We start from the raw sequence: 16,645 nt of genomic DNA, 5'->3' as shown, positions 1-16,645 counted from the left end.
TCAGCTCTCAGCGGAACTAGAGCTCCTCGCTAGCCGGAGTGATCTGCACCCCCCGTTGTACTCTCGCTGCTGGCTGAGAGGAGCTCGGTGCTATCTTCTTCGTTGAAGGAGGCCGCACGCTTTTCCTTCTAGGAGCCGCCCTAGCATGTCCCTGTATGGTCATTCAAGTCATTTAGCATACTTTGTGCATATTGTACATATTCAAATGATAAGTGCAGGATATTTTGAAAGCAATCTTGTCCAAAAGCCAAATGGAAAGTTATACCTGAGGCTGCACAACAGGAGCTGGAGCTGGAGCTGGATAGTGCAACTGCAAAGAGGCACCGCCGGCTATCTTGTGAAACTCCTTCTCCATGGCCTTCATCAGGCGAGTTGCCTCACGAACCCGTTCCATCGGGGCATGTGATACAATTTTGGGCAAGATCAGAATGCAAGCCAGATATACATGCCAAAAGCAAAGTAAGGGAACTACAAGGGATAAAGAGCATCGTACCGGCCCTGTGATCTCTGTTGGCTCTCTGTCCGGGCAGGCTCGAACCGAACTATGGCCTCCTCTCTTTGCACGTCCGGCACTGCTAAGGTCCAGGAAAGCCGTGGTAGCCCAGTCGCTGTGGCATAGTCGCTTCTCTCTCTCGGCCGAGCCGCCCTGCTCTCCCCACTCCTCCTCTCCTCGCCAGCCTCCAGTGCCTCGCCCTGCACGGCAATGTGCTCCAACACTCCAAGCGGCCTCGCCAGGCGTTGCCTCCGGTATACAGCATAGTCACGCTCAGGCCTTAGAAAAGCAGCAAGGCCGACCGGAACGGTGAAGCGCCGCAACTTAGCCAAGGTGTACCTATCTGTGTGAGAGGCATAAGGAGGAAGTGGCCCGGGAACCTGGTACTCAAGAAAGCCCAGCGATTGCCGTGTCGCCCGGTCACCCAAGTACCACCGCCACCCGAAAGCCGACTCCAGCAACACCCGACTCGCCGTCACCACCCTGCTCCTCGCCAAGTACTCAGGCTCAGGCTCCGCATTACTCCATGGGTCCCACTCTACCTGCAAGACAAGTGCAATGATTCAAAGTCATCAGTGACAGCATTAAAGCAATTCTATGGGCAGAATGATCAATTTGACATGTTGCTTACCTAAGTGCCCAACAGCTCGTCAAGGTACGATCTGAAGGTTAGGAGGCTCCCTCTCGACTTCTTCTTGCCGCTGTACATAGGGACCCAGATCATAGCACGTGGGAGCATCCTCAAGTTCGGGCACTTGTTCTCCGGTGGGTACATCTTCAGCACCTCGTAAGCCCGCAGCTGCAAAATGTTCGGACAATCAAAGCATTGTAATATAGTTCATATGCAAATCAAAGACAAGCGCAAGAAAGGGAAAACAGGAAATGAATTGCAAGCTTTGTTTCTTACCTCCCACACTCTCCAGTAGCTGGCCGTCGCTTTCTTTCCCCGAGAGAACTCCCCCATAAAATCGTAGCACGTGCCCAGGGCTGCTCCTCCCCTGTCAAACCGCGAAGCTGTGCGCAAGTCATGGAGGGCCGGCAAGTAAGACAGGTGCACTGTGGATCGCTTGTTCGGGTACAGCATAGCCCCGAACAAGTACAACAAATAGGCCCTCGCCATCTGCTCCGCCTCCAACTCAGAGTCCGGCTCCCTCCCGTGCAAATACCGCTTGAACTGGTCATAATGGACGGTCTCTGCCTCGCCCGCTGGCGCCTGCCCTAAGAACCACTCTAGAGCCCTGGGATCCCTGTGAATCTCCGAGTCAAACGGGATAGGCTCTCCTCCTACCCTCAAGCCAGTGAGAGCTGCAAAGTCGGACGGAGTCACCGTCATCTCCCCGATCGGAAAGTGGAAGGTATTCGAGGAATCCCACCACCGCTCGGCCAGCGCAGTAAGCAGGGCATGGTCATTCTTCACGGCCGTCAGCGTGAGGATAAGCGGCCGGAACCCTGCAGCATCAACCAAAGCCCTGACTCGCTCCGGCAGCCCTTGGTACAACTCAAGTGAGCTCGCGGGACCTCCATGGCCCTGAGTGCTGGCCGCTCCTCTCTGCATACAACGATAGACAACAAAAGAGGCTCATCAGCAATTGCATTTCAAACAGTAAGTCGAATTCAGAATTTCAAATGTAATTCTACGGTCGAAACATGTATCATAAGGGTCGAACGAAGCTACCAGGCACTCGTATTACTTTATCCAGTTCTGCTATCGGTCGAATCAACTCAAAGGCATTTCTTAGTCAAGTTCCGAGATACAGGGCGTTATATTCTATCAAGGCACACTTCTCAGTTGGTTTCAAAGGTATTCTGTCTGTCGGCTGGTCGATTCAAACTATTGGACATACCATTCGGGCGTTCAACATGTCATGGCAACGTACCTAGTCGAATTCAAAGTTCAAAGGACTATCTTGTCAGTCGAGACGGCTTATGATTGATTCAAGCTTGGCCCTAACGGTTTTTATCGAAATTAGGGGTGTTCTGCAAGTCGATTCAGCTACGTCGAGTGTTCTATCGTTCAAAGTCAAGTTTCAAAGTCGAGGCATACCATTCAAATTCTACTTTCTCAGTCAAGCTACATTTCAAGGTTCTGGCCTACGTACGTCACAAGCAATACTACGCCAATGAAAGCTACGTATCGTTACAAATGACAAAGCATAAATATCAAAGTAAGTTCAAAAGAATACATGCGCCCAATCCACAGACAGGTGTCTCTGTGGGTCTCTCAATATAAGCTCTGCGTCATAGCTCTCCCGCAAAAGTGCAAGGCTCTCAACCCCGGACGGAATAAACAAGTGTGGCTCGGGCAAGACATACGTGGCCGCGTCGAACCTAGCACGAGGTGCCAGCCGTATGGACTCTGCGAGTGTCACTGCCTGCTCAAAGGACCACACCTCCCCCTGAGCCTCCTCGGCTGCCCCGGTCTCGCGCACAAAAGCCTCCTCCTCGGCCTTGGCCCTTTCGGCCTCCTCTCTCAAGCGATCCTCTTCCTGAGCCCTCTCAACTTGCCGGAGCCTATCCTCTCGCGCTGCCAGCACCATAGCCACTACCCCCGAATTCTCCCGGAGCAAGCGACCAAGTTCCTCTTCGGACACAAACTCTGCAAAATCCCCCCGTGTGATAGGAACATGCGCCGAAGACCCCACTGCCGGCCTAAACTCCACCTCCTCCATAGGCACCTCCTCGGATACCCCCGCCTCAACCATGGGATCCTTGCCCCTTGCCGGGTCCCTCGGTGGTGTCCCCGGTCGATCATCACCATCACCACCACCACTGCCGCTACCGCCGGCCCCGACCGAGCCCAAACCGGTGATCACTAGCCCCTCTACACCACTCTGATAATCCAACCGTTGGACCCGTAGACCCCCTGTGCCGACGACAGCTGGCGTACGCCCTATCATCCCTGGCATACGCCATTCGTCGCCACCACCTACCTCCGTTGCATGGCCGTCGCCGCCGCCTATATTACCAGAAACCCCTGCACCAGTCGCCGAGGGAGCTTCGCTTATCGACTGATCGTCGATTTGAGGGCTCTTGGACCCATCCCTCAACCATTCACCATCGCCGTCACCTCTATCGCCGCCATTGCCGCTGCCACCACTGGGTTCTGCCATGGATCAGTGTAAGAGAGTGGGTTCTGAAGAAAAATGAGGGAATGAGGAAGAGATTAGAGATTCAAGAGGAGTTGGGAGCCCTTGGGATTTCAAAACCGACGAAGAGCGGTTTTCTGCATTGTCTCGGAAGTTTATACGACATAGGAGCCGTGCTGGGCCGGGTCTGGGCTCGGATCTTCACAACAAATGGCGCACGCCAGTCACGTAATGTCGTACGCCAGTAAGTTTTGGGCCTCAGGCCCAATTCATGCCCTGTGCCGGAATTCACTATCAAAAGGAGGCCCGAATTATTTTGGAACGCTTTGGGGCCCATCCCCAAGCAGAGGTCCGTCCAATTTCAAATCAATGACGATCTATCCATCCATTTTCAAATCAACGACGATCCATCCGTCCAATTTCAAATCAACGATGGTCCACCCGTCCAAATTCAAATCAACGACGATCTATCCGTCCATTTTCAAATCAACGACGATCCATCCGTCCAATTTCAAATCAACGACGGTCCATCCGTCCAATTTCAAATCAACGACGATCTATCCGTCCAATTTCAAATTAACAACGATCTATCCGATCCCCTCGACCCAACTTCGAATCAAACAGGTTCTTCAAAATTCGTGCATTCTGGATTGCCTCGAGGAGGGTGTCTAAGAAAGCCTTTGAGGTTACTTGTCTCCAGCCAATGGTACCTCAAGGGCGTGTTTGATTGCAGATTTCGTTTTGAGGGGATTCGTAATGATATGGGATTAGGATTGGGATTGAGAATGAGGTGGGATTATTAATGAGGAGATGAATTATTTATTCATGTTTGTTTTGCACGGGATTAGAATTGGGATTCGATTGAGAATGGGAAGGGATTGTAAATAACATGTTTGTTTTGGCTAGGATTAGGATTGGGATTGGGATTGAAGTGGGTTTTTAAACATGTATTGCTCAATCCCATGGGGATGGGATTATTAGTAACCCCCCCCCCCCCCCCCCCCCCCCCCCCCCCCCATGGTATTGCTAATACCCCCATTTTGGGGGATTAACAATCCCATGGGATAACTAATCCCCCCTACAAAAACCTAACCAAACAAGGTATTAACAACCCCATGGGATTATTAATCCAATCCTCCCCTCCAAACCTCCTATCAAACACGCCCCAAGTGCTGTCAAAGGGGGGCTACTGTAGACACCCCATACTAGACTGTCCAGAGAACGCTATTTTTCGATGTTTTATTTTCCCAAAATGATGATTGTGGTCGAGAACAGTCTGAGGACGATGGTGTGTTTTAGCTTTGAGCGTCCTGAACCTCCTTCAAACCCACTTCAAACCCTTCAAACCAGAGCCAAACGGCCCCAACAAAACCCAAACTAGCTTACGCCATTGTTCCCCTGGAGCACGCCAGTTAGCTGCCACATGTTGGTCATCCGCCGTTGACTCAGTTTTCACTGGCGCACGCCGGTCCATATGTGGCGCACGCCAGTCAATCCCAGTCAAATCAACTTTATTCAGCCACATGGACGAGACTTTGGTAGCCACCCTAACGTAGGCTACAGTTCCCCTGATGATTGTATTTTGCAGAGACGTTCCTCTTTCTCTCTCCTACACCCCCCATCAACTAGTCCCATGCATTTAATGCATGGGAGGCTCCATCTCTTGTTCCAACCAGCCAAACAAGGCCTTGAACCAACTGATCTCAGTCCCTCTGTCCCCTATAAATACCCCCCCCCCCTGCATTCATTTGCAAGGGGTTAGTCACATAAAGAGTCCACGGCCTTTTTTCCTTCTCTCTCCCTCTCTTCTCCTCCATTGAAAGAGGAAGTAAAGAAACCTTTCAGTCACACATTCCACTGATACATACTCATATTACCACCTTCTATCTCTCCAAATCAAAGCTCAAGCTATCCTTTCATCCCAAGCAAAAGTATACCACCTTTGTGTTCCTTTCTGTTTTCATCTTCTGAGGGTAACCAATAGGGTCCAGGCTAGTAAATGATACTAGTCCTGGCCTCAAACTGGTGAAATACAATAGTCGTGTGAGATGAGACATGGCGCATGCCAGTAACCTTATGCCGTACGCCAGTCATGGCAGTACGTGCACTACTGGCGTGGGGATCATTGATCATCATTTCTATTAGCTTACATTTCTGTCAATCACTTGAGCATGCTAACAATCAATTTACTGCTTTCTGTATATTTAGTGCTGCTTAGCTGTAGTAGTTACTGCTTGCTCCTTCATTTGTTTAAAAGGCCTCTGGGATCCTTCTGGTCGTGTTCCAGAGCCCAGATGATGCAAAGCCAAGCACTGGATTAAGGGTAAACTGGCGTACGGTCTTCCATGACTGGCGTACGACAGTGTTACCCAGTACCCAGTGGCTGGCCCTTGCATCTTAGCTTAGTTTTGGCCTCCTTCCTGTCCCCACACTGTTTTTGGGATATTCTGCTGCTTTTCATGGCTTGAAGCCATTTCTTTTATCTGTAACTGTATATATTCTATTCTATTAAACTGCGTGGTTTGTCCTACATGTGCGCTGGTCCCTTTCCAGAGCCCAAAGGATTGCAAACAAAGACTGAGAAACTGGATGAGTGAAGTACGCCAGTTGTGTTGTGGCGTGCGCAGGTCGTGTCAACATGCACTGGTTCGGCCAGTGCATGCTAGTGCAAAGCCTGCTCACATCCTTTCAGGGCAGCGTACTCCAACTTATTCGGGTTGCTCAGTGCTTGTTCTCAATCTATATTCATCATTGCAAGCAAGCATCCACATCATTTTGTCACATAATTGCAACTTGTTACAGTTTTAACCCCCATTATCTGTTCCCCCGCCCTAACTAGCTAAAAAAATGATCAAATGAGAGAAAGATGCAAATGTTTTATAAAAATGCCCGAGTAGAGACCGATCTTCGGATTGGGCGAGAGGGGTGCCATAAAACCCTTCCCCTCTCGTAACCTGGCTCCCGAACCTCAGATATCGAAGGTGACGACGGACCCGTCTATGCCTTTTCAAATCAAAACAAAACGTGGCAAACGTTTTCGAGTTCGGTTCCTTGGGTGTTTTAACCGCTAAAACCCGAATGGCGACTCTAAATCGAAGCGTTTCGCCGCGCTTTTTTAAAGAGGGCCGCACCCGATATTTCAAAGCAACAAAATCAAAAAAATTTGGGCGTGTGCCCACAGATTTCTCGAGCGTTGCCAAGTCCTTTGCATTGTGCACAAAATTCTTATCGTTATGAAAGATCGTGGTGGAGATTGATGCTGCAAAATTAAAAAGGAATAAAAGATCACAGTGTGGAGCTTTCTACGTGTCTCACATTAATAATTCGAGTCGTTCATTAAATGTAAACATTTTTTCAAAAATTTCCACAAAAAATAAACTCAATTCGATACCTATAGGTGCTCGATCCAATCATCTAAGTTTTCATTATTCTCAAATCTAAATGAAAAGTTAGATGGTCGGATTGAGTACTTATAAGAATCCGATTGAGGAGATTTTTCGCAATCCACGCGACCGGCACCAGGTTCTCTGCCTCGCCTTTTATGTGTTTCTAGCCCTCGAGGCATGCCTCAAGATTTCCATATATTCGTGCTTTCACATGAACCGATGGCTAGAAATACATCAAAACATAGGCATATGAATACTACATAGCATGTGGTGCTAGCGTGACTAGGGTGGATTCGGTCCTTGGCCTTTCGAATCGGAAAGGGCCAATACAATAGAACACTAGCTAGTTTAGAAAACACAGAAGAGTATTGCACCTTCAGTATTGGCCCTGCTACGGAATAGCAAATTAATACACCATTGCTCCTTTATCTAGCATTTTCACATCTTAGTATTTTCACACGATCTAACGGCTAGAAATACATGTAAACACAATTGATTAAATCACAACTATGTGGTGATCGTTTTCACATCTTAGAGAGAACTTATAAATGTGCGAATTTTTCTTGTACCTTTAAATATAATATTTGCCATCAAATATGACCAAAGACTTTTCAAGTTTAGTAATCTTTCTCTTTTAATAATGAGTAGTTTGGTCATACTTGCAAACCACCTCCTCTTCCCCAAAAACTTTCCACATATTAGTGGTCCACACGCCCTTAAGAGAACTCAATCAATGGTGATCAATCAACTGTCATTCAAAACATGTGCCAACGACGAAGCGTGTACGACTGAAAGTTTGAGATCCGATTCTTATCCAATTCTAAATCGTAACACACAATCTATTAAATCACAACAATGTGGTGATTGTTTTTACAGATAGCTTAAAAAAAACCATGTCGAGTATGTCCTCATCAGATTTTTTTTTGTCAAATGAAACCAAGCTCCGTTGTGCAAGTTTCTAGTTTTACACTGCTAAAAGTGTTTCTTTTCCAGCTTAAACCAATTTTAAACTTTTGCCGGGAAATGTATTTTCTAATGGTTAACCAAACACTGGAAAATAACACGAAAAAAGATTCTTTTTGGGTCGACTTGTTGAGCATTGGGTGCAGATAACAATGCTCATCAAGAGGCTTTTGTAAAATAGTTTTTGGGTCGACTTGCTGACCCCGCCAGTAGGAGTCAAGCAAACCAGTGTCTCTCTCACTTTTCTAGTCTTTAGTCTTCCTCTCTAAGGCTTGTTTTGGCTTAACAAGATAAAATGACCTTTCTTTTGTTTTCATTCAATTTCTTTTTCTTATTCGTTAATTTTGCATCAACATTTTGTAACTTATTGATTCGCCTCAACGAGAGTAATCGAAAAAGTAAAAAATTATTATCAAAACTCATATTTGTTGAATAAAGACAAAATTAGTAAAAAAAAAATTGATTAAAACTTATAATTTGTTAATTGTTAAATAAAGACAGACAGTCTTTTTGACTAATTTTGTCTTTATTCAACAAATTATGAGTTTCGATAATAATTTTTTACTTTTTCAATTCTTCTTATTGAGACGAACCAATAAGTCACAAAAGTTTTGTGTATCGCCGACAGAGTACCACCATTGATTGCACTCTCTTGATGTCGTGTGTGTGGACTGCGAATGTATGCAAAAAGTCATAGGGAAAGTGGGCTTTACATATAGGACCACACATACGCGGTATTTAAGAGAGAGACTTGAGATTACTGCAGGGGTCAATTGATCACTAGTATTACAAAGAATGCCAAATTCGTTGCCCTTCAGGAAAAACAGCCGACGACTTTGACTTGACTCACTATTTTTGGAGTAAAGAATACGGCCACCCTTTTGGAAGCGTTTTGATCCCCAGCATTTTATGATTAACGTCTCTCTCTCGTGCCTTAGCAAGTCAATGTCATTGTCTCTTTCCTCCGAAGTAATTGTTATGCATGCTACGAATTTTCCTTGTACCATTCAATGTAATTGTCATCAAATGACCTAAGACTTTTTAAATTTTCAATACTGTGTTTGGTTTGATTTTTGAAAAGTTTTTTGAAAAATAGTAAGGATAATAAGTGGAGAGAAATAAAGAGAGAAATGTTGGAAGTAGGAGAAATCGAAGGGGAATTTTTTGAAAACTAAAGAGAATTTTTGTTTGAATAAAACCTCAATAAATTTCCACATAATATTGGGTTCATACGCCCTTGAGAGATCCCTTTAATTATCGAGATCATTCAACAATCATTCATAAACGGCTTGAGAAATAGGTCACCGGGATTCCAATATGCCGCCGCGAATTACCAATGCCACCCACGCACCACCATTCCAATCAATAACAGACCACGCCACCGGTCACCACCTGATCTGTATCGCACTGAGCAGAAAAGCCCATGCCAGCCACAAACCTCCAGCTCGTCATTGAGCAGATCCAATTATACCAACAACAAAAAAAAGCATAAATAATCTGATGTCGAAGTCAAAAATAGCTTAATTTTTTTCAAACTCTTGTTTTTTTTTTTTGTCAAGATTGTGTATACATCAGCAGGATTAGTAGGAGAGTTATTAGATTAGTCCATCAGACATTTCAGTGGCTATTCATAACCCTGAAACCCCAAATGCACACGACGGAACTCGAACCCTGTCCTCCCATGAGGGGGGACCAGGAAATGCCAACTGTGCATTAGAATGTTCAAAACAATATTGGCTGGAGGAACTTATATAAAAACTACTACGATTCTTATAAAAATTTGAAACCGTCCCTCGGTCCAATACAATAGTCTGGGAGTACCGCTACATGGTACTACAGACCACTTTACAATCATACATTCTTGTGGGATCCACCACTAAGTTATGAATCCCACATGAATGTGTGGTTGTAAAATGATCTGCAGTATCACGTGGCGGTACTCCCGGACTATTGAATACTTACTCATCCCTGATTGTTTCGAATGAAAAAGAACCAAATTTTCTAATTACGATGGTTGCAGATCCAAAAGAGAAAAAAAAGGAGGAGTATTTACGATGCAGAAACAAAGGTACCAAAAATCTATTCGAATTTGAGCCGATTTCTCGAGCGTTGCCAAGTCCTTTGCTTTGTGCACAAAATTCTTATCGTTATGAAAGATCGTGGTGGAGATTGATGCTGCAAAATTAAAAAGGAATAAAAGATCACAATGTGGAGCCTTCTACGTGTCTCACATTAATAATTCGAGTCATTCATTAAATGTAAACATTTTTTCAAAAATTTCCGCAAAATATAAGCTCAATTCGATACTTATAGATGCTCGATCCAATCATCTAAGTTTTCATTATTCTCAAATCTAAATGAAAAGTTAGATGGTCGGATTGAGAACTTGTAAGAATCCGATTGAGGTGATTTTTCGTGAAGACTCTCGAAAAATATTTTACATTTAATGAAAGGCTCGGATTGTTTATATGGGACCCGTAATAGGCCTCATACCATGATCTATGCATAAAATATGTGCACAATATCTGTGCAGTTAGCAGTTCTCATAAAACATGTTTTACCAATTTATTTTCACTCACAAAAGTCGAGTAATTTTTAAATAATGAACTATTTTTTAAATTTCTTTGTATCAAATTAAAATTTTAGAACAACTGCTGAAATAGAAACCTTCTGCATGAACCTTGAACAAAGTGCGCATAAATTAATCCGAAACATGCACCCTACATACATTACGAAGCATAAAAACATTGAAGTTACTAGATCGATTATTAGAGGCCGGCTTTCCACATACATTCTTTTGAGTTTCTTCTCCAAATTTGCTCTGCCCGTGTTTTGCACGAAACAGTTTTAAAGAACCCGAATTAACACTCTCTTCGTCCATCAAATTTATTCAGCAATTCCGAAACATAAACATTTCTAAAACATACACTCTAGTGTATTTGTTCAATTTAATAAAAAAAGTCGAACACTCTAATTAAACTGTAATACCAAAAAAACTAAGCATGTATGTTGCTACGCTCTCCAGGAAAAAAAAATCTGCTACGTTCTCCACAGTCTTGCGCTTTTTATAAGCATCCTACATAAATAAAGAAGAATTACACATTCATATAAGTCTCAACCTATTATAATAGTTAATAACAATTTTTAGTCAATGTAAAACTATATATTGTGACCTTGTAATATGAACATACACTTCTCGGACCAATCCACATTCAACACGCATGTCACAGAAGGAGCAAAATTTACTGCCTCTGGATTTTTCGGTAATTTCGGTTGGTGTTATTTTGAGATGCCAAATTTTCTCGCATAAGATGCATGATCTCACACGCCGTACTTCTTTTGCCTTTTCGTTCATTCGTTTTCCGTTTGATTGATCATTGTGAATGTCTCCACATACAACTATTTGGCTTTTTGATTGGAGCGATTTGTATTAGGGTTAATATTTTCACGATACATCTTGTAACGTTTAAAAAAACATGCATACAAAACAACACTCATAAAATATTTTCTCGGAGAGAGAAAAAATGACTGAGTATATATGGCAATAGCTACAATGCTAGCTCCTAAGTGGTTCGGGAGCATGATGCTCCCAATTATTCCCAATTCTCAGTACTGTATATGCACTGGCATAAACTAAGTAAATATCGGTGAAATCAGTGGGTCCTCCTCTACATGATTCCTTGTAAAAATTAATTAATGGGTAACACACATGAAGTAATTGGCTCTTTCCTCATAAATAATTGTCATGCATGGTACGAATTTTCCTTCTACCCTTCTAATGTACACTAGTAATGGCCAAGAGAAAGGAAGAGAAATTAAATTAAAAACAAATTCTCGCCCATTTTTTGATTTGGAGAGAAAGAGGTGACAAAATAGAATTAAAAATCTAAAATTTGAATGGTACAATATCCCTCTCATTTTTCTCCCATTTTCCTTTTTCTCCTTTTCTCTCACTTTCCTCAACTTCCAATTTTCCAAACAAAGACTCTTCAGTTTTAAAGTCTTTCTCTTTCAATAATGGGTACAGTAGTTTTTACGGGGGATTGACATAAGCCGATGGGGTACCGACCCATATCGGAGCCCCATTTTGGAGTCCCATGCAAATGATCCAAACTGCTGATTATTTTTAAATATTTTTTAACAAGCCTGTAAAATTTCAAGTCAATTGGATAACTATAAGTGCTCGATCCAATATTCAATTTTTGTTTCAAGGTTTACGATTTTGAATTCTAAAAGAAAAATTCGACATATGGATCATGCACTTACATTTATACAATTGACCTAAATTTTACAGAGATACTCAAAAAATATTTAAAAAATAATCAACGATTTCGATCAATTAATTGTGTCGTGTGAACCCCAAACTGAGTCCCACAATTGGTCGATACCCCGTCGGTCCCCGTAGAAGGACCAGTGTCCACACGCCCTCAAGAGAACTCACTCTATGGTGATCAATCAGCAATCATTTAAAAACACGGCTACAACAAAGCATGAACCATAAAATCATATGGCAATTCGTGTTTAATAATTAGTTCACTGACACAAACTAGGAATGGTCTGTGCTTGACAATTTCCTAGTCTTAAAATAATGGGTTGCCCCAAGCGTAGGGCGGAGACCGATGTAGCACAATATCAGGTAAGTCCGGAATCGAATCCACAGAGACAGTAATGTGTGCTAACTAAAAATTCGGGTTGTTATAATTTAAACGGGCTCTTAGGTAGCCACCCCTTGTCGATTGTTTGAGATTAACTAAAACCTAGAAAATTGAATGTGCTTTTTTAGAAAATTAAAAGGAGGTAAAATCGTAGGGTTCATAGAACTTGTAACTAATCCGGATTAACCTGCTATGTTTGGAGTTCTTCAAAACGTTTAATTTTAGATTGAAAAAGATACCCCGCAAGATGCGAGACCCTATGGTCGCCGTATACCCATGCGCAGCAAAGAATGAGTTTTGGACCCCCATTCTCCCGTTCATATGGGCTCCGACGATGCCCGGGTTCGTCCGCGGGAAGTATTTTCCAATCGAAAATCGTTTAATTTAATAGTTTGATAAAAGGAGCAGTGTCCGAATTAGCCACGGTGTGCTAATCACCCCACGACCCTACCTAAACGACTACTCACTAATCATTACGCAAGAAATAGAAGAAACCCTAATTTGATTCATGCTTCTAGTACTGGAGAAAGAAAATAAACGCAGGATCTAAGTTAAACAAGAATCAATGAACAACTTTAATTAAAAACATAAATTAAAATGAATTACCGGGGTGCGAGTAAATAAACAAAGCTTCAAAACTTGAAAGGAAACAAAATACTAAACAATATGTGCCGCGCAGCCCCGTCCGTCCTTTCTCCGTGGGAAGAAGTTCTGTCCGTGGAGCTGTGTGGCATTACATCCTCGTTAATGTAGTGTGGTGTAAAGTTGTTAACCCGTGTTGGGAAGTTGGAGGCTTTGACCTCATGGTATACTGTTGTGGTTAATAGCTCCCCTTTCTTATGTCAATGTAGTAAGATGCCTCCGAGATTCAGTAATAGGCGGGGTGGAGCCAAAAATAAGGGTGCTCGTGGCCGTGGCCGTGGCCGCGGTCGTGGCCATGCGGAGCTGTTAGAAGACGAGGTTAGCCAGCATGGGGAAGCTCTGCATGGGGATGCAGCATTGGGGGCCGGACCGAATCCGAGGGCGCGGAATTGTCAGAACCCTCTTACTAGGGATATTGTCGTGGCACTTGCATGCAGCCGTTAATCTTTTGCAACCTCCTCCCAGGGATAATGTAGATAGTTGGGCCTTGGTAGCCATGCGAGAATTCTGTCGTCTGAATCCACCTTTGTTTGATGGGGCAAGTAGTGACCCTCTCATGGTCGACCATTGGTTGGCACAAATCCGTAAGAACTTCACTGCTCTTAAAATTACCGAAGATGACCTGCGGGTGAGTATTGTGGCCGTTCAACTTGTTGGAGAGGCCGGTGAGTGGTGGGAGTCTATTTTGGAGGGTAGGAAGGACGCGAGGAGGGCAGCCAGGACTACGGCTCAGGCGAATGAGCCCGATGTTGAAAATCTAACGTGGGCTGAATTTGAGGATCTATTCGCGAATCAGTATTTTCCAAACTTTTCCCGTGAGCAACTAAGGGATCAATTTGAGAAACTTAAGCAGGGCAACATGACTGTCTCTGAATATGCGTTGAGGTTTCAGTCGTTATCGCGTTTTGCTCCCGAGTTGGTAGCAATGGAGGATAGGAAATGTCGACGTTTTGAGAAAAGGGTTGCATGAATTCATCAAGATGCTGGTAGTGGCCCAGCACAAGATGAGATATTCTGAAATCGTTGAGTGTGCAAGGAGCGTCGAAGTACCGAGGGAAGCGCCCAGAAATAGGGGGATTTGGGAACCTAGGCAAACTGCTCTCACCGGAAGTTCTTCTTCAGGAACCTTTGGGAGTCAAGGGAGGAAGCGACAGAGAGAACCATCTTCGACAACTCAAGGCCCATCGATTGTTAGGGCATCAACCGTTTCTTCTGGGGTTCGAGGAGCTCACTCTAGGCCAGCGACTACGTGTCATCATTGTGGTCAGCCAGGCCATTTTCGTGCGGATTGCCAGACAAAAGCATGTTATGTGTGTGGCGAGTTTACCCATCTTACTAAGAATTGTCCTCGGAAAGTAGTAGGCGCGCGTAGTGGGTCGGGTTCCGTGCATCAACCGGGGTCAGGGCTTGGGTTTGGCCAGCAATCGTTTAGGGGTAACCAGAGACAGCAACAGCCGCATTTCCGTCAAACCACTACCGTTCAGGACTCTCAGAATGAAAGGGGCGCGAGTTCTTCTACTCCTACTCAGGCGTCAGGGCAAAGGGGAGGATTTGTCCAGAGTCAGACTACCTGGGGTAGAGCATTTGCTATCACTTCCACCATTCCGCCACCTCAGACCACTTCTCAAGCTCCAGAGGCTTCGGTTGTGAGGGGTACATTTCTCTTATTTAATTCCCTTGCAAAAGTACTCTTTGATTCTGAAGCATCTCATTCATTTATTGCTGCATCGTTTGTATGTGCTTTGGAGTTGGAAACCGAAAATCTTAGTCCACCGTTGTACGTCGAGACGCCCTTAGGGGGTAGAATGCCTTTGGATCCTATTTGTCAAGATTGTGAACTCTTTATTCATGGTCGCCGCTTCACCTTTGACTTCATTGTATTGGGAATGTCGGAATTTGATCTTATTCTAGGAATGGATTGGTTATCAATGTTTCATGCCACCATCGATTGTTTCAAGCGTCGAATTCGTATTTGTCCACCTGAGGGAGTTTGTTTTGAGTTCTTCGGGGAACGTCGGGAACCGTTGGAGCCATATCTGTGTGGGGCTCGAGAGCGAGAGTCCATTTATTCTTTGTTGGCGGGTTTAACTCTGGATGAGGATGTGTCCGTGCGTAGGGAGTTACCCCTTGTTGTTTGCGATTTTCCGGATGTGTTTCCGGAGGAGTTACCTGGTTTACCTCCCAAGAGAGAATTCGAGTTTACCATTGAGTTACTTCCCGAAATAGCTCCAATCTCTGTACCTCCTTATCGTTTCGCCCCCGCCGAACTTAGGGAATTGAAGGTCCAGTTGCAGGAATTGGAAAATTTGGGGTTTATTCGCCCTAGCACATCTCCGTGGGGAGCGCCTGCACTTTTTGCGAAAAAGTAAGATGGCTCGCTTCGTTTGTGTATTGATTACCGTAAACTCAATCGTGTCACCGTTAAGAACAAGTATCCTATGCCTAGAATCGACGACTTATTTGATCAACTTCGGGGTGCGATTGTTTCTCTTAAATCGATTTGAGATCCGATTATCATCAGTTGAGGGTCCGGAGAGAGGATATTCCTAAAATCGCTTTTCGTACGCGCTATGGTCATTACAAGTTCGTAGTTATGCCTTTTGGGTTGACGAATGCTCCGGCTACGTTTATGGACTTAATGAATCGTATCTTCCGTGCTTATCTTGATCGCTTTGTGGTTGTCTTTGTGGATGACATCTTAATTTACTCACTTTCGGAGGAGGAACACCAATCCCATCTCACTATCGTTCTTGAACTCTTGAGAGAGCACCGATTGTACGCTAAACTTAGTAAGTGTGAGTTTTGGCTGCCCGAAGTAAAATTCTTGGGTCAAGTGGTTTCGAATGGTGGAGTGTCCGTTGATCCGGGGAAGATAGAGTCCATTATGGATTGGCAACGACCGAAGAACGTGTTCGAGATTCATAGCTTTTTGGGTTTGGCAGGGTATTATCGCCGTTTTGTCCAAGACTTTTCACGCCTAGCGGCACCTATGACTAGGTTGACTCGAAAGGGGACACGTTTTGTTTGGAGTGACGCGTGTGAGACTGTTTTTAAGGAGTTAAAGAAGCGATTGACTACCGCGCCGATTTTGATTGTGCCTGAACGTGGAGTTGGTTACTCTGTGTATTGCGACGCTTCGAAAGAGGGACTGGTTGTGTTTTGATGCAGTCGGGACAAGTGGTAGCGTATGGGTCGCGACAATTGAAAACTCACGAGCGGAATTATCCTACGCATGATTTAGAACTTGCAGCCGTCGTTTTTGCATTGAAGAGCTGGCGTCATTACTTGTACGGTGAGAGATTCGAAGTCTTTTCTGATCATAAGAGTTTGAAGTACCTATTCTCTCAAAAAGAACTTAACTTGCGACAACGACGTTCGATGGAACACTTGGAGGACTATGACTTCAATTTGCAATATCAC

General features: G+C 44.3%; 2 protein-coding genes across 2 annotated transcripts; both read left to right on the top strand.

The window, feature by feature from the left end:
- Positions 1 to 13,438: 13,438 nt before the first annotated feature.
- LOC131304696 (uncharacterized) lies at positions 13,439 to 14,195 on the top strand. Its single transcript, XM_058332029.1, has 2 exons — positions 13,439 to 13,616; positions 13,663 to 14,195. The coding sequence occupies exons 1-2, from the start codon at positions 13,439 to 13,441 to the stop codon at positions 14,193 to 14,195; spliced, it is 711 nt and encodes a 236-aa protein (XP_058188012.1).
- Positions 14,196 to 15,818: 1,623 nt separating this feature from the next.
- Positions 15,819 to 16,388, top strand: LOC131304695 (uncharacterized mitochondrial protein AtMg00860-like). The gene has a single exon (XM_058332028.1). It carries the CDS (start codon positions 15,819 to 15,821, stop codon positions 16,386 to 16,388), a length of 570 nt encoding a protein of 189 aa, XP_058188011.1.
- The last annotated feature ends 257 nt before the right edge of the window (positions 16,389 to 16,645 follow it).

This window comes from Rhododendron vialii, chromosome 10a, assembly GCF_030253575.1.
Source record: "Rhododendron vialii isolate Sample 1 chromosome 10a, ASM3025357v1".
In the NCBI taxonomy this organism is placed as follows: Eukaryota; Viridiplantae; Streptophyta; class Magnoliopsida; order Ericales; family Ericaceae; genus Rhododendron; species Rhododendron vialii.
This window is presented reverse-complemented; position numbering and strand designations above follow the sequence as displayed.

What these genes read in the sequence shown, in the direction of transcription:
- LOC131304695 (XM_058332028.1), top strand. Translation starts at nt 15,819, where the DNA reads ATGCCTTTTGGGTTGACGAATGCTCCGGCTACGTTTATGGACTTAATG.
- LOC131304696 (XM_058332029.1), top strand. Translation starts at nt 13,439, where the DNA reads ATGCCTCCGAGATTCAGTAATAGGCGGGGTGGAGCCAAAAATAAGGGT. An exon ending in GAATCCGAGGGCGCGGAATT is followed by an intron (nt 13,617 to 13,662) that starts GTCAGAACCCTC and finishes ACTTGCATGCAG; the next exon opens with CCGTTAATCTTTTGCAACCT.